Raw genomic sequence first — 21,401 nt, forward strand, 5'->3', positions numbered from 1 at the left:
GTTTTATTTCAGGAGGGCCTAGAAACAGGTTTAGCAGTTCAGGTTAAACCTTAAAGTTCAGGTTGCAGGCCTTTCATGTTTTAGAGCGCACAGAGGCACTAGTTCGCTTACTACTCTTCCAGCTGTGTTCAGGTTTCTGAGAGGAGCACTTCGTTTGCAACCTCCCTTGTGTCCTCCTTTCCCTTCATGGAATATTAACATCGTTCTGCAGGGCCTTGGAGATGCCCCATTTAAATCACTGAAGGATGCTTCTCTTTTGGATCTGACAGTCAAGACTGTCTTTCTGGTTGCCATTGTCTCAGCACAGCATATATCGGAGCTTCAGGCTCTTTCACGCAGAAAGTCCTTTATACGTATTTCAGATTTGGAAGTTTTCTCTGTAGTGTACCTGCCTTCCTTTCTACCAAAGGTAGTTTCTGCCTTCCATGTCAACCAGGAAGTTTGTTTCTCTCCATTTCCTTCCACAGGCTCGGAGTGAAAGGATCAGATTTTGTGCAAGTTGGCTGTCAGGCAGTCTTGCTCCACTGTTTGGAGAGGACTAATGCTTCCTGGCTGTGTGATTACCTATTTGTTCTGACTGCTGCGCCTCGCCAGGGGCAGCTGGTGCCCAAGGACTTAATCACTCGGTGGATTCTAATGGCCATTTCTGTGACTTCCATCACTCGTGGCAAGCAACCGCTGATTTTGCTTAATGCCCACTCATCTGGTAGTGTGGCTGCATCATGGGCGGTGTCTCGTGCGAGTTATCCTGATGGACTTTGGGGGGTGGCTACTGGGTTCTCTCTCCATACTTTTATCTCGTTTTGCCAAATGGATGTTGTGGCTCGTTACTTCAGCTGCAAAGTAGAGCCAAGAAGTGCCAGCATAGACATCATGGTGCAGCCATGGCCGATAAGCCAGATTATTTGAAGAATAGTGACCCACCATGGGGTGGTGAGTCTCATGTACCAGATTGGCTGTGTCATACAAGTCTGATAGAAATTTATTATGTATGTTATCTTGTAACCCATTTTTATTATGTATGTTATCTTGTAACCCATTTTGAGCTCTTTTGGAGGACGGAATAAATAAAAATAAATAGATAGAGCATGGAGGGATTGGAGAGCCCTCAAGCTTAACAACCAGGGGAGGGCTAGTGAGAGGGCATCCGAGTGACCTGGAGAGTGCTCAGAGAGAGAGAGAGAGAGAGTGCCTGCCTGAGGAACCAGGGAGAGTCCTTAGTGGCATGCCTGAAGGTACCAGGGGAGTCCTCAGGGAGCGACTGGTGGCCAGAGGATCTGTGGAGAGACCAGTATACTGATGAAGTTTGGGCTAACAGTGGCTAGTGGAGAAACTGGTGGTGACCAGTGGAGGAATTAGTAACTGGCTGGAGCCAAGAGGCTGGCAACCAGAGGGACTGGTGGGGACCAGAGGTACTGGTTACCAGAATGTCTGGAGATGACTGGAGTGAGTGACCAGTGGCAATCAGAGGGAGCAGCATAAGCTGGAGCGATCTTTAGCAGCCCGAGAGACCAGGAAGGTCATGTGAAGAACAGAGGTGCAAGAACAGTGCCTGAAAGACCAGAAGCACCTGGAAGTGGAGAGGTAAAGGGCAATGACTGCTCGGCCTGTTCACAACCCCTCTATTACATGCTCTGCACTGGTTCCTAATAAAACAGGAGCCAGGTTTAAAAATTGGATGTATGATGATTCAGGTTTTGAGGAATGTGGGACCTGGCTATTTGAAATGGAAACTTAATAGTACATGTCTAACTGAAGTTTAGTCACAGGACCTATTATTATAGATTCCCTCCTGTATAGAGGTGGGAAAATTCAGAATACAAACACATATATTTTCAGTGGTGAGTCTCAAAATGTTGACTTTACTCCTAACTGAGTTGCAACAAGGACTATTTGAAATTTGGAAAGAGACTATCGACTGTCCTAGCCCTTCATATTTCAAGTATTGGGATGGGTGGGGCTGGGTCCTTGATTTGTAAGCTGGATGCATGCTGTTTATAATTGCCCCTTGGCATGTTTGAACATAAGAACATAAGAACATAAGCAGTGCCTCTGCCGGGTCAGACCACAGGTCCATCCCGCCCAGCAGTCCGCCCCCGCGGCGGCCCAACAGGTCATGACCTGCCTGAATCACCAGAAGGGGCCCCCTTGCCCCCTAGGTATCTCATCGAAGTCCTATCTTCCCATCAAAGTCCTAACCCTCCGGCCTTTCACCTACACGACCTGGTGAGCTTTTATATACTTATGCAACACCCCAGCACCTCCCTCAGTACCCCACGATCCCCTTTTCCCTCAGGAATCCGTCCAATCCCTGTTTGAATCCCTGTACTGTACTCTGCCGGATCACTTCCTCCGGGAGCGCATTCCATGTGTCCACAACCCTTTGGGTGAAGAAAAACTTCCTTGCATTTGATTTGAACCTATCCCCCTTCAGTTTCTCTGAGTGCCCCCTCGTACCTGTCGTCCCTTTTAGTCTGAAGAACCTGTCCCTGTCCACCTTCTCTATGCCCCTAAGTATTTTGAAGGTCTCTATTAGATTAATGGAAGTTATTCTGAACTGTTTATCTTAGCCAGGGGGACAAGACAGAGCTGTCACTTGTTCCCCCTCTTGTTTGCCCTAGTGATTGAACCGCTTGCACAGAGGGTGTGAGACTGTGGGGAGACTAGGAGGATTTGGGTATATGGTCAGAAGCATAAGAATAATCGAATGCAAATTGGGGGACCAGGTACCAGCTTATATGATGTCCTTATCTGGAGGAAAGTGATTTGGAGGTGTGGGCTAGACTTCACGTATCCTGGGTACGGAGGATAGATACAGTTAAAATGATGATTCTATCTAGACTCCTCTACCATTTCTCTACCTGGCTTGTGGGAGCTTTCAAGAGGGCATTGAGGAGAGCTCAACAGATGCTGTTTTGTTTTATTTGGGTGGGGAGTGTCTTTGTGTTGCTCAGTGGATTATGTGGATTCATAAGCGGGAGGTGGATTTGGCAGTACCTAATGTTAAGAAATAATACCAGGCAGCACAACTTTCTTAGTGTGGCAGGCACAAGATATTAAACAGTGGGCGGAGCTGGAACAGGTGGAGGGTAATGTCGTCTTACTGCATTTGCTTTGGCAACCTTATATGTGTATGATGGGACTGGGGAAGGGGAGTCCATATCAGAATCTCACTCTGAGAGTGTGGAAGAGATTGAGATGGGAGTTGTTTGGAGGTTGAGAATTTGTGGTGTACACCACTGCATTATAATGTGGAGTTTGTCCTGGGAGGAAGCAAGTTCTGGTAGGTGGGGAAAAGGGTGGCTTAGTGTGTATGGAACAGTTTTTTGATGAGCTGCGCGGGGAGGTGAAAAGCTTTGGGGACCTGCAAGTGGAGAACTCAGTTGTATAGGACTTGCGATGGGGGAAAACTGAGTTTGAGAAGCTTTTAGGACTGGTTGTCCAAAAGGGAGCAATATCCCAAATCTATGTGTATTGAAACTACAGACATAACAGCAAGATGAAATATATGCAAGACTGGGAGAATGATTTGGGGAGAGCTCTCGGTATGTCTGAATGAGGTGAGATTTGGCAACGCACAAGGAGTTTAGGGATGACTGCATTGATTGTGGAAAATGGGTACAAGGTGCTTTTTAGATGGTAGTATACCCTTCTTGTACTCACTGAGATGTATGCCTCTGGGACCGACGGGTGTTGGAGGGGGATGTGGTGCACAGAGGACCTACAGGAGATGATTATTTGAGATGTTTTCTCAAATATTTCAGCGGGATGTATTGCCTGCTATGGAGATAGTTTTGTTAAATGTGAGAGTGGTGGCTCTGGATGAGGGAGAAGATGCGTTGATGAGGTTGAGTATGACTAAGGCTCAGGTGTTGGCAAGCCAATGAAAGTAATGCATCCCACTGGACTGGCAGCAGGTTGTGTGTAAATTGGATCAGTAGTATGTAATGTATCAGCTGACTGTGCTTGTTCGTCATAAGCAGTTCTCATTTGTGAGGAAATAGCGCACTTTTTGGACATGGAAATTTGACAGTAGCTTTTGAGTCTTGTGTTGTGAGTAGGCAGGGAATTTCTCACTTGTGTGGTTTGAGCCGTGTGGGAGGTGGGTTAGATATTAGATGGTATGTGTTAGAGGTGGGTACACTGAATGATTCACTGTGCATTTGTTGTAGACTGAGTTATTGTATACATTGTTTTGTTTTATTAAAAATAAACTTTTAAAAAAAATTTTTTTTAGAAAGAAACTGAAGGGCCATGTGTCTCTTTATTTTTCCTGATGAAAATTTGGTGGGGGTCAAAGGCAGTGTTAGGTTCAAAACTGAATTGATTTTAAACCTGAGGTTTTAAAAATCATTTCATTGAAGTGTGATCTCGTATGTTTTTTATGATTGTAAACACTTTGGGAAAATGTGATAAAATGGGAAAGTATGATAGAAATTAATTTCCCTCCTCTCCCATTATATTCCTATGGGTAGCTTGGCATTTAGCTTGTGCTGCTTGGCAGTGTGGCTTTGTAAAAGGAAGGGTTAATAAGGCTGGTGTTTGGATACAAGAAAAGAAAATTTTTTTTATTTTGACAATGAACTAGGGAAGCTTACATTTGTGTCATCATCAATAGGCAAGAGACCTGACAGGTCATGATGTGAATTGGCAGCAAAACAGAGCATTCCTTCTCTGGGGATGAGGCGCTCTGTTTTGTGTGTGTATAGTTCTCTCGAGGAGCGCAGAGAGAGGGGGGACATGATCGAGACGTTCAAGTATCTTACGGGCTGCATCGAGGCGGAGGAAGATATCTTCTTTTTCAAGGGTCCCACGACAACAAGAGGGCATCCGTTGAAAATCAGGGGCGGGAAACTACGAGGTGACACCAGGAAATTCTTTTTCACTGAAAGAGTGGTTGATCGCTGGAATAGTCTTCCACTACAGGTGATTGAGGCCAGCAGCGTGCCTGATTTTAAGGCCAAATGGGATCGGCACATGGGATCTATTCACAGGGCAAAGGTAAGGGAAGGGACATTAAGGTGGGCAGACTAGATGGGCCGTGGGCCCTTATCTGCCGTCTATTTCTATGTTTCTATGTTTCTATATTTTTATATAGTGCTACAACAGCTCTGAGCAGTTTTCAGAGTAGATTATATAGCTAAACATTAATAAATTACACAATTAAAATCAGATAAAGAGTTTCAAAACTTAATACAATAACCATATTTAAGGAACAGAATCCAAAAATATTACATTTTAAATATTTCAATGTGGCACAAGTATCATCATCTTCTCGATGGCTTGAAATAATAAAAAGTAGCACTAAGTTTTATCTATTTAAAATTCCTGTAGCACATATTTGAATATCTGGGGAAACAATGTTGTACAGTCAGACCATGCAATGTTTTCAGAATACCAAATAGTCTGATCATTCTCCCCTCTTTTGGCAAAGTATTCCAAAGACTGGTCCCTGGATGGGATAAGGCCTAGTGTTTGGTTTCTGGTAGTTTGATCATTGACAGATTGGGTGAATTGCTCTATTTAGGGTATAGACAATGTGCAGCTGATGTTTGATATTTGGGACCCTCTTTGTTCATTATTGTAAAGACTGGGTTTAGAATTTTAAAGGTAGTTCTATTATGTCCCATCCAGATTCCATACACTTGGTGTTCAATCCCAACCCACAATCTGGGAGTTGCAGAAATCCACAAAACTTCTGAGCACATGCTCCACCCCCTTAGCCTGAGAGCTAGCAAACATATCCAGTTACAATTTCTGTAAGCAATCCATGCAGAAGTCTTTGCAGTTATCTGCTTTCTTTTGCTCTCAAGGACCGGAATTGCCTACCCCTGTCCTATGGGAACTTTGAGGGTGGCTTGAAAAATGATATTAAAGTTGTTTTTCACAATTTCTGAGGGTAGGGATCAGGTACTCCACCTCCACAGACCCCCAAATCGCTTTTTTTTTTTTTTTTCCAGTTTTTGTTTCTTTTGCCGTTTTTGGTGTGAATTCGTGATGGTGGCCATCTTGGATTTTAAAATCAATATTTTTTCTAACTTTTATTTATGCCTCAAAAACCTCTTGATTTGACACAAAATCATTTGGGATGGACTCTCCAGCCCCTAATCTGTTGAATGTAGACATTGATTGTGCCGGATCAGCAATTGTGTACCGCGTGCCATAGCACACGGGGGGAGGGGGCTGGAGCTTCGGACTGCCTCCTCTGAGTAATCATGGGCTGGGGAGCCTGCCTGGGTTTGTGCCTTCTAAAGAAAATCTCACCCAGAGCCTGTTCTGGTGTCTGGTGCAACATGCCTGCATTTTGAGTTGGGGGACTCTTTTGGCATTGCGTATGTACCTCAACAGAGACTTGCCATAGTTGCGGATTGGGCCTTTTCACTAGATTTTATTTGGCTTCTCTGAAAGGCATATTCCTCAGATCTTGCTTATTTGACACAGCTGGTGGATGTGTCGGGGCTTTTTCAGTCTGTGCCTGTGGTGAAGCTTCCTTTTCGGGAGCCCTCTCGTCTGGCTGTGCCAGACCTCCATTACAGTAGTTGCCATGCAGATATTTTGATTCTTCTGTCTCCTGCTACTGTTTATTTTGATCTGGCTGTCTTTGATGAGAATGGTCTCCTCGGTTGCCCTGAGCGGATTTGGGTGCTGACCCTTCTTCGCAGATTTTTAAGCAGGCTTCTGTCTGCCTCTCTACTGATGATGTTCTGAAAGAGCTCCATTTGGATTCTCCAACTTTTCATTTCTCAGACTTCAGTTCTGGACTGTTCTCCTGTGCCCTTTTTCCCATTCAGGCCACAGCTTCTTGGTCTGGTTTCAGAACAATGTGATACCCCGGAAAGCTCTTTCCGACCTTCTAAAGCTATGTCTATGCATTATCACCTGGATCCTGATTTTTGGCAGGTTTGAACAGCCTGAGTAGATTCCACTGAGGCACAGGCTATCCAGTCCGCAGCCCTCCCTATGGCAGAATCTCTAACTATTGTTTTGCCAAAGACAAATAAAGATCCCATGTTGGTTGCAAATTATGGGCCTATTTCTTTGATCACTGTAGATGGGAAATTGTTGGCTAAGTTATTGGCATTGCACTTAGCCAAGGCTCTCCCTTATATTATAGGTATACACCAAATGGGGTTCGTTGCTCAAAGGCATTCTTCAAACAACACCAGACTGGCTTTTCACATGTTAAATTTAACAAAAGCCATGGAAGATTCGGCCTTCTCTGTGAGGTTTAAGGACTCTCAGGATCGCAGGGTGGATATTATGTAACAAAATATTCTTGGAAAACAAAGAAATTGACCATGGACGATCCACAGTTTCTCTTGGACAAAATATTCTTTTCCAATGACATTTTCAGGTAGTCAAGCGGCGGTGGCCACTTCATTTTTGGTGTGTGCCTGTCATTCCAGCCTGCGCAATGCGTCCTCCGTGGAAGTGCATGCCTGTCCTCCGCTGATGATGGTTGGTGTGGATTAGGTGCCGGGCACCCTTTATCATCTCATTTGAGTTCCTAGTACATTCTTTCCAGGTGCAGTGTCCGCGCGCCGGACTCTTTGGATGTGTCTTTGGACTGGGGAAGCTGCCTCAAGGATCACCTTATGCGGACGTCTTTTCAAGGGCCAGCTTTTTGTTGGTATAGGTCTGAATGACCTCTATACAGGTATTGCCGGGCACTGCCCTAAGTCACTCCCTGTGAACAAGTTTTGCTGGACATCGGGAGGGGGGTCATAGTACTCTTTGTTCCTTCCGCAGGTGTCATCAGGGATACACAGGGTTTTCCTCCCAGTGACATTCCCAGGGCTATGCCCACATTACAGTGGTTCTAGTTCCAGGTGTCCTCAGGTTCCTGTGCAGTGGCTGTGCCTATAAAGCCCCAATGATGCCAGGGGTCAGGCATGGTTTCCTCATCTCGAAGGCTGACTTCTCAGTTTTGTCAGGAGTGGACTTGACTTTCATCGGATACTAGTTAGTCCTCCTTTGCCCACCTCTGGCTTGGTTTCTGGACTCCAACAAGTTGACCGGAACAGAGTCCAGAGTCCATGATACTCTGCAATGCCTCTTAGACATTGGGATGTTGGAACCTGTTCCGGAACACGAATTGGGGCTTAGGCGGATACTCCTTATACTTCATTGTACCAGAAAGGCTCGGAGGATTGGAGACCCATTCTGGATCTAAAGCCAGTTCCCGCTTCTTGCAAAATCCTTTTTTCCAAATGGCACGGAGTACAGGGTGATAGATGCTGCCTCTCCAGGAGAGTTTCTAGTGTCCTTGGATCTCTCAGGGACTTACCTCCATATTACAATCTACCTGGAGCATCACAGTTTGGTTGCAGTAAGTTTGATTTCCTTTTTGATTTTCCTCTTAGCTTCTTAAACCCTTTGTGGAGTCAGTCACTCTTTCATTGCCACATGAATGGAAGAGGCTTGGGAAAAACTGCTGAGGCTAGTTCTGGATATGGAACTGTAGCTAGGTCAGACATGGGCAACTCCGGTCCTTGAGGGAATATACCATGAAAGCAGTGCATGCAAATAGATCGCATACATATTCATTGGGGAAATCCTGAAAACCCGATTGGATTCCGACCCTTGAGGACCGGAGTTGCCCATGTCTGAGCTAGGTGCACATGTGCACAAGGACTGTGCAAATTTGTGCTTGGAAAAGAGTAGCTGCCTATTAGTTACAACAGTGGCCAGGAACACTATGTAGCATGATTTTTGTTCCTGGGCAATAAGTATAATTTCCTCAATGCCAAAAAGTATAGAAAATGCCTGTCATTTCCATGAAACTTTGCTTTTGTGACCAGGATAGACACATTTTACAATTTACCTATATAAAATTGAAGTTATACAAAGATGACCACAAAAGACTTAGAAATGAGTAATTTTTCAAGATTTGCAATTTTGTTGTAAGTTACTTTTACGAATCAGCCCCCAGATGTAGGCTCCCATCATGTTCTCATTATATTGTCCTTGGTAGCGGCGTTCAAAGTTTAGTATATCCTGATGAAAGAACACACCTTGCTCCTCTGTTCCCATGTTATCCTTAAATGATTCAAGATGAACATCAAGAACATGGATTTTGAGAAACATTTTACTGTAATTTTTCACCAGATTCTCAACTACAGTGGAACCTTGGTTTACGAACATAATTCGTTCCAGAAGCATGCTCGTAAACCAAATTGCTCGTGTATCAAAGCGAGTTTCCCTATAGGAAGTAAGGGAAACTCGCTTGATTGGTTCCACCTCCCCCCCCCCACGAGGCCACCGGCGCTGCTCCATCCCCCTCCCCGCTCAAACCGGCATCGCTCCTCCCGCAAACGCCCCCTCCAAGAACCGGTATCGTATCCCCCTGCTCGAACCGGCATCATTCCCCCCCACAAATGCCCCCCGTTCAAACCGGCATCGCTCCTGCCTGCAAACGTCCCCCCATGAGAACCGGCATCACATCCCCGTGCTGAAAGCGGCATCCCCCACTCGCCCAAACAAGCCCCTTACCCCATCTGGCACCGGCACGCAGCACCAACCCACAGGATGTGCCGGTGCCAGTCAACGAAGATCCCGCCTCTTGCCTGGGCTGGGCCTTGAGCATCTGCGCATGCTCTCTCAGAGAGAATGAGAGCCAGAAGGCCTTGAGCATTCGCAGATGCTCAAGGCCCAGCCCAGGCAAGAGGCGGGATCTTTGTTGACTGGCACCGGCACGTCCTGTGGGTTGGTGCTGCGTGCCGGTAAGGGGCTTGTTTGAGTGAGCAAGGGATGCCACTTCCAGCATGGGGATGTGATGTCGGTTCTCTGGGGGGGGGGGGAGCGTTTGCGGGCAGGAGTGATGCTGGTTTGAGTGGGGGGATGTGATTCCGGTTCTTAGGGGGTGTTCGCAAGAATGCTTTGCTCGTCTTGCAAAACACTCACAAACCGCGTTACTCGCAAACCGAGGTTTGACTGTAATTCCATATAGTCTTTGGCCTTGTGATTGCTTAGGAAGTCCCTAAACTACTGCAACAACGCTGTTCTAAGCCACTCTCTCCTTCCTTAGGAAATTCCTTGCACTCCAAGATCTTCTTTAACTGTGGTCTGACAGACACCAGCTTTGAACTTTGCCTCAGACAGATTAGGGAAGATGTCTAGAAGGCTGCCGGTTCCTTATCTAGAGCTCTGCCAAACTGTTTCTTTAGGCCCAATTTGATGTGCAGTGGTGGCATTAGCACCTTCCGGGGGTCCACCAGTGGTTCCCATTTGATGATGTTTCTCTCCACAGAGAACTCGGTCTGCTGTGGCCATTCCATCTTTGGTAGTTTGCCTTTGTGTCCCTGCTGTCCCAGGGAATCTTGGTAAAACTGCCTTAGAGACCCATTAGGAATGCCACCATTTTGAAGTCTCCGATGACCTCCCAGCCATACTCATCATACTTTAAGGCACTTAGTAAGGTCTTGATGTTTATATTTTATTAGAACTTGTTATATGTTTTACTGCTTCAGCATTTGACAGATCTAAGCGTTTTACAATACAGATATTTTATGAAAGGAACTCCATTAAAGATAAGAAAGTAAAGAGATAGGATACATATAGCATAATGTTATAAGAGGTTAAAAAAAGGGTTCTATACCGACCCAAATGTCTACTATCCATCACACTCCTCAAAAGTCATGCCGCTTAATCAATGATGCTGTTGTAATCCTCTTTGAGGTGCACTGAGTGAACTAGAGGAAACGACGGTGCTTGTTCCTGTTATAGAGCAGCATGGCTTTCCGCAAAAAAGATAAATTTCAAAATATCAATGTCCTGGTCACAAAAGCAAAGTCATTTTCTATACTTTTGTGGTATAAGCAATTAAGAAAGAACACTCATTACATAAAATAAAATTGTGCTACACAGTGGAATCATAGAAGCATTGCGACAGGCCCTAGAATGCAAATGCATTCATTTTGGCAGATGGAGATTGGAAAATAAAATTGCCGAGCAGCTGCAGATTGCCCTCTCTAGAAACTACCTGCTGGCAGAATAGCCCACTGGACTCATGCAAAGCACAGACAGACTCTATCCAAATGTAAGAAAAAGACCATAGATTAGAAATAGAAATGTACAGATGCAAAGTGAACTGGAATCCTTAAGAAGCCAGACTCAGCATGGGGTGCAACAGTGGAGCAACAGAAACAGAAATGTATTTCCTTCTTTACAGTATAAAATATGAAGATATCAGAGGTGCATGTTTCCCAAAACAAATAGAGAAAATCTGACTTCCCACAAAAGAATTGGTAAGAAACGCTCTGTATAATCCAGGGACAACAGCAAAATAGGATGTAGCATACTGTTGGGCAAGAAATACAGCCTGACCAGGACTAAGACCAGCAGCAAAACTTGAAAATTGTCCTGGTTCTTGTCTTTTTATTATACTGTTACTGTTTTGTAAATTATTTCCTTCTCTCTCTTTTTTTTTTTTTTTTTTTTACTTTAATCACTTAAAATATTACTATGGCAACATGCAAAATTTTCATGCCACTAAAAGTATCTCTAAATTGTTTCTAAGTATTTGGAATTACATCTCTCTCTTGAATGATATTTTTTCAGTGGTTTTCATTTCCTTTTCCAGATGGGAAATGAACAAAAATCATAAATATTTAGAGAAAAAATGTGATCAGCCCAAATCACTAGTCCAGGGGTAGGCAATTCCGGTCCTCGAGAGCCGGAGCCAGGTCAGGTTTTCAGGATATCCACAATGAATATGTATGAGATGGATTTGCATTCATTGCCTCCTTGAGATGCAAATCTATCTCATACATATTTATTGTGGATATCCTGAAAACCTGACCTGGCTCCGGTTCTCGAGAACTGGAATTGCCTACCCCTGCACTAGTCTGATTCTAAAGGGGACCTGACATTGATCAGTATGGCTATTCTTATGTTCAGTGGTCCATCTAGCCCTGTATCCTGTTTCCACAGTGGCCAATCCAGGACACAAGATTTCGGCAGAAACCCAAATAGTAGCAACATTCTATACCAGGGGTCTCAAAGTCCCTCCTTGAGGACTGCAATCCAGTTGGGTTTTCAGGATTTCCCCAATGAATATGCATGAGATCTATGTGCATGCACTGCTTTCAATGCATATTCATTGGGGAAATCCTGAAAACCCGACTGGATTGCGGCCCTCAAGGAGGGTCTTTGAGATCCCTGTATACTATCAATCCCAGGGCAAGCAGTGGCTTCCCCCCAGGTCTGTCTCAATAGCAGACTATAGACTTTTCCTCCAGGAACTTGTCTAACCTTTTTTTAAACTTCTATCACCACATTCTCTGACAACGCCTTCAGAGGATGCTGAGCAAAGAGAAACCCTGAGCTTGAAGAGTGGAAGGAGGTTAAATCACTTCTAGCCATTCAACCTTTGATATTTAAGAGCACTAAACTTGGCAGTGCTGCTAAATATCATCTCCTACCACCCATGTAGAAAGAGGGCAGGAGCTGGTGGTTATAATGACACAGTGACAGAATTTGTCCCCATCCTGCAGGAAACATCCCCATGTCCCATTCTTTCAGGAGAGAGGAAAGAATCAGAGTATGAATGGGCACAGCCACTGACCCTCAAGTCTTGCATTGAAGAATGCAGGTGTAGAAGGACTGAGGTTGAGATATACTTTAAAGAATGCCATGGGATGGGGACAAATTCTGTCACTGTATCATTCTCCATAGTGCCAGGACCCGCAGAGCTAACCTGGCCAAGTTAGAACAGCTGGCCTAAATAGGCCAGTTAGCTATGTGGGTTCCCAGCACAGAATATCAGCTAGGACCCACAGCTGACCTGAGCTTTACAGAGTTGTCCTCTCTTTACCTTTGTGTGCACACATGAGACACATTCAGTGAACTTGGAGGAAATATCTTTATCATTCTGTCTCCATGAGTTACATACAGTGAACTTAGAGGGAAGTGAATGCTGTTTCCATGACAGGATCTTGACTCACAAATGCTATACTGCAGTTTGGGAATTTCCCAGGGGCAGATAAAACTTTCCCCTTGTTATTAAAAATTGCAAATGCCATCTTAACACAGTTTTAAAAATTCTTGTGCTGAAACAATTTTACTGATCTTGAAGTCATTAAGTTTTCCTGGAAATTTATTAGGTAAAAACTGAGTTATGAACATTACATATGAAAAACCTCACCTTTCTCCTCTCTACTCTTGAAAATAAACACACACTGTTAAAGCAGGAAATGTCTGAGAGAGCAGGGTGAAGCTGCCTAATTTTGAAGTATGTCTTAGAGTGAAAGAGAGGTGAAATAATGCATTTATACAACAGCAAATGTTTTTATTATGTATCACACTAACCCCCAAGAATCTGCCTTCCCCTACAGGGTGCTTCTGGCTACATATGTCTGTGCAGCCTCTCTGCTTTGTTTTCAGTTCTGTACTTTGGAGATTAATCCAAATGCACATGTTTAAAGAAAAGGCAGGCTCAGTTGAGAGATGAGTCATTCCAGACTGGGCTTCATAAGGAAAAGCAAGCATGTGATGTAGTTCTCAGGGACCTTCTTGCAACCTGTTGGAATGAGTTTCTTCATTGGAGTCCTCCAGTGTGATGGTAGGTGCAGTGTGACTAGTGACAGAACTATGTACCCTGAACCCTTCCACTTAGTAAATGTTACATTGAGAAGATAAAAAGTGTCTCAAAGGGCTTGTAAAGCTGACACTTTTTTTTTTTTTTTTTTTTAAAGTTCTGGTTATGTAAAACTTCACTGATCCACTGCACCCTTTCACCTCTGGTAGCCCTGTAGAGCAGAAGCAGATGGTGTGCTCCAGTCTGCTGTCCCTGGTAGAAGATCTTGTCCTCCCTCCCCCTCCCCTTCTCCTTCACCTTCCTCCTGGAATTGGATTTGTTCACGTCCAGAAAGTTCAGCATCTAGAGTTTCATGGATAATCGGGAGCATGGTCTGTTGGCAGAGTCGTCTACGTAGTCTCACCAGCAGGGGCTGTGGCATAGAGAAGACATTCACATTGTTGCCAAGGTCGATCCAAGCTAAGGACTGGAATCTGTTAGCATCTTTCATCACATCTGTCAGCTCCTTCACAGTTGCTCTGGTCAAACGGTTGCCATTGAGTGCCAGGTGGGTGAGCTGGGGCAGTGATCCTAGGAAGGGCACTAACAGGCTAAGAGTCTCATCAGTCAGCTCTGTAAAGCTCAGGTCAACTGTGGTAAGGCTGTCTCCATTACTTTGCAAGTAATACGCTACCCTCTGGATATCTCTGACAGACAGAGGTATTCCTGATAGATCCACAGTGTCATTGCATGACTTCTTCTGCAGAATGGTCTTTAAACTAAAGAGGAGGAAAAAGCAGGAGAATCATTAAAGAGTGAACAAATGCACATCATTTTTCTTAACAAAGCTGAATCTTGGGCTTTTTAATAGTTAATATGTTTCTGGCTCAGCACAGGATAGACCAAGACCCCTTTCTTTACCATATTATGTGAAAGCCTACTTAGAACATACATAACATAAGAATATAAGAGTTGCCATATTGGAACAGAACAAAAGTCCTTCAAGCCCAGTATCTTGTTTCCAACAGTGGCCAGACAGATTATATGTTGCTTATCCTAGGAATAAGCAATGGATTTTCCCAAGTCCATCTTAATAATGGTTTATAGACTTCTTTCTTAGGAAATTAAACCTTTTTTAAACCCCGCTAAGCTAACTGCTTTCACCACATTCTCTAACATAAGAAAATAAGAATTGTCATACTGGGACAGATCGACGGCCAATCAAGCCCAGCATCCTGTTTCCAGCAGTGGCCAACCCAGGGCCCAAGTACTTAGCTAGATTCCAAGTAGTATAACATATTTTATGCTGTTTATCCTAGGAATCAGCAGTGGATTTCCCCAAGCCATTTAAAAAATGGCCTATGGACTTCTCTTTTATGAAATTATTCAATTCTTTTTTAAACCCTGCTAAGCTAACTGATTCCACCACATTTGTGTGAAGAAATATTTTCTCTGGTTTGTTTTAAATCTACTACTTATTAGCTTCATCACATGCCTCCTAGTTCTAGTATTTTTGGACAGAGTAAACAAGCAATTCACATCTACCCTTTTCACTCTACTCAGTATATTCCACTTTACTTAGTATTTTCCTCAATCATGTCTCCCCTGAGTTGTCTCTTTTCCATGTCAAGATGTTCCGGCCTTTAGGAATCTATCTGTTTTGGCCATTTTTGAAAATCAAAACATTAAAATGCAAAATGTCCAAAACAAGCCAATTTGGATATTGGAGGGGCCAGCATTTTAATAGACTGGCTATACTTTTCCACTCTATTTATAAACTTATGTAAACCTTTTCCTATCCTTTCTCATTTTTTTTTTTTTTTTTTTTTTTTTTAACTTTATTTTTATTGAATTTAACATACTTTACAAGTATAACTACTTGATTTAGAAATACAGAATCATGTTCCAAAAGAAAAACATCATTAAACATTGCAGTCTTTAAAATAAATATGTATGAAACTTAACTCTTCCTTAGACCTCAATTAGAAGGAGGAAAAGAAAACAAAGATATTATAGGAGTAATATTACAATGATACAACAAAGAAATAAAAGTAAAGACTTAAACGCTAGAACCCAGCATTTCCTTTAAGCTACATTCCCTCCACTAGATAAACCTTTGAGATCTAAAAAGGAACGTAGATGATCTGGTGTAAAATACACATATTTCAGGCCCTTAAACTTAATGACACATTTGCATGGATAAGCTAGCAAAAAAGTAGCACCTAGCTTCCTTGTCTCTTCTCTCATGCCCAAAAACATTTTCCTTCTTTCCTGGGTTATTCTAGTTACATCATGATATAACCATAAACGTTGACCACAAAAAAGTGATCCAGACTTTTTAAAGAATAACCTCATAACTGCGTTAAGATCTTGTTCAAAGATAAAGTTAACAATTAAAGTTCCTCTTTCTTTAACTTCCATAGATGATTCCTCTAATATTGCCGTAAGATTTTGCAGATCTTTATCAGTAGCCAAATTCTCACCCTTAGGTATATCTAAATTTCTTTTTGAAGTAGGTAAGAAGTACACTTTGTTTAAGGGCGGAATCTGATCTTGCGGATAGTTCAAACATTCTACCAAAAATTTTTTAAAAATCTCAATAGGTGATATTGCCGAAATCCTTGGGCAATTTAGAATTCTCAAGTTCAATCTTCTGTTAAAGTTCTCAATCATTTCTATTTTACGGGCTGTAGAATTTTGTTCTTTAACAATGGTGGTAATTGAGTTTTTCAGTGAAGCTGACTCAATTTGTATTTTATCCATGCATTCTTGCTTAACTTTTAGCAAACTTTCAGAAAAGTTATCCATTTTCTTAACCATTACCTCAACATCTGAGGCAGTCTTCTCCACCTTCACATCCATTCTCTTGATAGCCTCCAAAAGTATTTCCAGTGTCACTGCTGGGGTGCTTGTTGGTGCTCCTTCTCCTTCAGCAGCCCTTCCTCCCAGCGTTCCAGCTAGGGCTGTAGCTCCTCCCATTGCCTGCTCCGGGGTCTCCAACTCCTCTCCCTCGGGGCCAAGCTCGTCACTCTGCGCCTCTGCTGGACATGGGGGCGCAGAGAGATGCGGTGGAGACAACGATGTCAACAAGTCCAAAGACCCGAGTGCTCCCTCACTCGGGTCCGACGCGGAACTCTCCCGCCGCGGGGACATCTGGGCGTCGGCTGGGCTCAGCGGCTGCAAAAACCGCTGAATTGACTGCTGGGCTGGAGACGATGTGAGCAGCGGCAAAAGACCCGCTCTCACACTCCCCTTCCTCTTTGCATGAGGCATTCCGACAAGTAAGTACAGTATCTGGTTGAAGTATTAATTTGAAGAAAAAACGCTAAGCCTGCCGAGCACAGCTACATAGCGTCCGCCATCTTGTATCCTCCTTTTTTTCCCTTTCTCATTTTTTTAAGTTCTTGTAAACCGTGCCGAGCTCTACTTCCGTGGAGATGATGCGGTATATAAACTTAAGGTTTAGTTTAGTTTAGTTTAGTATACAAACATGCCAACAGAGCAGTGGGGTACCTTAGGGGCACTGCCACACAGACATGCCAAAAGAGCAGTAAAGCACCTCAGAGACACTGCTGTGAACTTCACATAAAGGGTTCCAGGTACACATTTCACCATAACCCCCTTTAGTGTATGGTGAGCCTTCCAAAATTCTCCCCAAATCTACTAGACCCACCTGTCTACCACCCCAATAGCCCTTATGGCTGCAGGTGTCACCTATACGGCACTACAGTAGGTCTTGGGTAAGTTTTGGTGGCCTCACACTTTCTACATAAATGTAGTGGGTAGGGTAGGATATGGGCCTGAATTCCCCTCTCTATGATTCACTACATCGCCCAATGAACACAAACAAGAGAAAACAAAGATCTCCAGATCAAGTACTCTTGACTACCACAATTGTAACAGCATTGAGACTTCATTCTCTGTGTTTACAGTTTCACTACATCGCCCACCAGGCTACTCCAGACACCTGGTTGCTGCTCTACTAGGATTTCCTATAATATCTGTAGCTGTTATAGAGGCTGGTATGTACTGTTTCACATCTTTCAGAGGTGGGAGGGGGGTCAGTGACCACTGAGAAAGTGTGTGTGTGTGTGGGGGGGGGTCACACCTTCATGCATCAAGCGGTCATCTGGTCTGTTTGGGTACCTTTTTGGTCTTTATGCGCTTTTAAAACTCTGAACATCTAAATGACGCCCTGGACGTCTTCAAAAAGGTTTCATTAACTCTGCAAGATGTCCAAGTCCTAAGACCGCCCTAATCCCACCCACAATATGCTTCTAACAAGTCCCCTTAATATTTAGCTGTACTGGAGAGAAAATTACCTGTAAGATGTCTAAAATGTCTGTTTTGAAAATCAGCACTTGGAAGTTTTGACAATTAAAAATTCCAAGTGCCACTTCGTGCTGTTTTCTAGATATCTTTCTGTTTTGAAAATGAGTCCCTAAGTCTGCACTTGAGTGTGCTCAAGCATTGAGAACATAAGAATAGCCATGCTAAGTCAAACTAAGGTCCATCGAGCCCAGCATCTTGCCTTAAAAAGTAACCAATCTGGGTCATAAGTACCTGTGATGTGTCAAAACTGCGGAGGACAGGTCTCAGGGTACGCTTAAGTATTTGGGGGTCTGTTTGCATGCAGATCCCCAGGTGGTATATCGGAAAAACGTGGACAAATTAGACGCTATTTGAGCTTTATGCTGGCGGTGGATGGACTTCCCGATTTCGTTTCTCGGTCGTATTGCTCTTATTAAGATGGTCCTCTTACCCAAATTGCTCTATCCCCTGCAAATGGCACCCCTCTGGGTTAAACAAGCGGATGTGCAGGTATATATGGGTATTATCTCCTCTTTCATTTGGCACTCCCCGCGGGCAAGAATTTGGTATCATAAGCTGGTTAGAGAGCATGCTTGCGGGGGGGGGGGGGAGTAAATCTTCCTGACCTACGTCTATATAATGCGGCTGCTCTGCTACGATGGGTGCATGAGGTGTACTCTGGCGCATCTAAGTTTGTTCTGACAGGGTTTTGGCAATTATTGGCTGCTCCGGTATCGGTTTTTAATGTTTTGTGGAGTGGTGCAGGGGCTTATGCCTCTATGCTTTGACCCCTGCGTAGTGCATGGTGCTGGTGGTGGTGGTGGTGGGGGCACGAAGGGCCCCTCACCCTTTATGGAGTTTGTGGTCAACCCTAAATTCCCCGCTGGCTTGCACGCCTTTTTTTTGAGAGCTCGCCGGTCTTGATTCCCAGTTTCTAGTCTTGCCAGGATCATTGGACGTGGAGTGAGGGGTCGATATTGGCCTATCTACAGCTTTGTAATTACTGCTTGTCGCTCCGCACGTCGGGTGGGCCGGTGCCCACTTTTTCCCCATTGGATCAGGTCTTTCTTTCCGTCTCTCTTGAGTTTAACACACTATCGGATTGGTACAAGATAGGAAGGTCCTGGAAGCCTACACAGGTTTTGGACTTGATGGCTGAGGCTTGGAGTTCTGAGTTGGGAGAGACAGTTACTGCTGCAGAGTTGGCCCTGTGCTTTGTGGAATGTGCTGGGGCCTCCCCTAATGTGGCCTTGCTTGAGATCCTTCTTAATATCTTACATAAGGCCTACATTACACGTTGCAAGGGGAGTACCATGGATCTGTTGCCAGATGCTTTCTGCTCTCGCTGTCCGGCTCTCTGGGGCACGCTAGTGCATCATTTCTTAGAATGCTCTTTTGTGGGACCTTTGTGGGTGCAGGTGCTCCGGGTGGTGGAGGATGTTCTGGGACAGTCTGTGGAATGGTCTTACTGGACTATGCTGCTTGGTGTCATGGGTCCCCTAGTAGAGGCTGGTCTTAAGGAGCCTTCTCGGCGCTTTGTGTTGATAGCTCTGGGGCTTACTAAAAAACTTATCCTGCAACATTGGGTGGGAGAAGTGCGCCCTATGGTCCAACAGTGGCGGTCCAGCATGTCCCAAATGGCGACTTGGGATCGACAACGTAGGAAGGATGCCACTGGTTGGAAGTCGCTGGCTTATTTGGACTGTTGGAGTTCTTTCTAGAGCAGGTCGGAATCCTTGGACGCAGGGGTTTGGGGGGAGGGTTGGGGGTTGTGGAGGGGGGGTTCTGTATTAAAAATTGGACTTTGCTTGGTAGATCTTATGTTAGCTCATCTGCCTGGTAGTACTGTTTACTGTTATTGCTGGTTTTTGCCCTTTGTTGCTTACTGCTTGGCTGTTGTACATTTCTTCTGTGCACTGCTCCTCTAATAAACATATATTTAAAAAAAAACAACAACCTGGGGAAGACAAAGGCGTGCTGACATTTCAGCACAGGACAAATGTGCGCCACCGCTTCCACCGCCTTGAGGCCTTCCCTTTTGTGCTCTAAGGGGAGGTGTGGGGGAAACCCCTACTACACTTTGAACTCCTTGTGCTCCTGTTGGGGGAGGTGTGGGGGGAAACACTGAAAAGTCCCGAAAACCGAAAACGGGAAGGAAAATGGGAGTTTTTAGTGTACTGGGGTTTTTTTCCTCCCCCCCAATCCCCCACCCAACGGGAGCGCAAGGAATTCTAATTGTAGTTGGGGGGTTCCCTTCAGAGCATAAAAAGCCCCTTCAGAGCATAAAAAACAGAAGGCCTCAAAGAGGCGGAAGCAGCAGCGTGCATTTGTCCTGCGCTCAAATGCTGGCACAGGATTGTCGGCGTGCCGTTGTCCTCCGCACTTTTGACGGTGTATTCAAAAATTTGATCTATTTCCCATAGCTCATTCCGTATTTATCTTTATTTCTACTGACTTTACAATTCTCACTAGAACATAACTTGTTAAAGCAAAGTGCAATCAAGATAAAGCCAAAAGAATAAATACAGCAATCATAAGGAAATGATATAGCAATGGCCTTATGTTAGTCCATGATAATAGGGGCATAAACCCAGGAACGTATATAGGAAAAAGGAAATAAGAATTATTAAAAAAAAAAGAAGTGAAGAACAGACTTCCAAAAAAGCTACCTAGAAACACTGTTACATCTGTGCATTCTCTAAATTGCTCAGGGCCACTTAACCACTGATATTAACTGGGCAGTGCTGCTGAATACTGGCTCTGACCAGCCCACAAAAAAGTGGGTACGTCAGGAGCAGCATTGGTAGAGTTACCAGAGGTCCGGATTTACCCATACATGTCCTCTTTTTAGAGCAGTGGTTCCCAACCCTGTCCTGGAGGCCCACCAGCCACTTGAGTTTTCGGGATAGCCCTAATGAATATGCATGAGAAAGATTTGCATATAATGGAAGTGACAGGCATGCAAATCTGCCCCATTCATATTCATTAGGGCTATCCCTAATGAATATGAATGAGTGGCTGGAGGTCTTCCAGGACAGGGTTGAGAACTGCTGTTTTAGAAGACTGTCCAGGCATCTGGATGGTTTTTCAAAACCCGGCACTTTGTCTGGGTTTTGAAAAGCGTCGCGATCAGGGCGTCTTGAGGGCATCCGCATATGCAAGGATGTGATGTGGTGATGTCATACGCATGCACACACATGCATGCGATGTCATCATGTCGCATCCATGCATGCGCAGATGCCCTCCAGACGCAGCCCCTAAGAGACCAGGTTTGTGTGGGATCGGGGTAGGGGGACAGAATGAGGCAGGGCTGTGGGTGGAATGAAATAGGGCCATGCATCCTCTTTTTTAGCAAAAATCTGGCAACCCCAGGCATTGGGGAGGAACCAGCAGTTAAATGCAGAGAAGAGTGTGGTGTAGTGGTTAAAGCTACACCTCAGCACCCTGACATTGTGGGTTCAAACCCCATGCTGCTCCTTGTGACCCTGGGCAAGTCACTTAATCCCCCCCCATTGCCCCAGGTACATTTTACATAGATTGTGAGCCCACTGAACAGATAGGGGAAAATGCTTGA

General features: G+C 44.4%; 1 protein-coding gene across 1 annotated transcript in view; it reads right to left on the reverse strand.

Annotated features, from left to right (window-relative positions):
* Positions 1-12,955: 12,955 nt before the first annotated feature.
* LRRC75B (leucine rich repeat containing 75B) overlaps positions 12,956-21,401 on the reverse strand; it is a 29,630-nt gene continuing 21,184 nt past the window's right edge. Inside the window, exon 4 of the mRNA XM_033957263.1 lies at positions 12,956-14,295. Coding sequence (XP_033813154.1) covers positions 13,734-14,295 — 562 coding nt within the window. The 3' untranslated portion in view covers positions 12,956-13,733. The remainder of the gene's footprint in view (positions 14,296-21,401) is intronic.

The sequence above is a fragment of the Geotrypetes seraphini genome, chromosome 8 (assembly GCF_902459505.1).
Source record: "Geotrypetes seraphini chromosome 8, aGeoSer1.1, whole genome shotgun sequence".
NCBI lineage: Eukaryota > Metazoa > Chordata > Amphibia > Gymnophiona > Dermophiidae > Geotrypetes > Geotrypetes seraphini.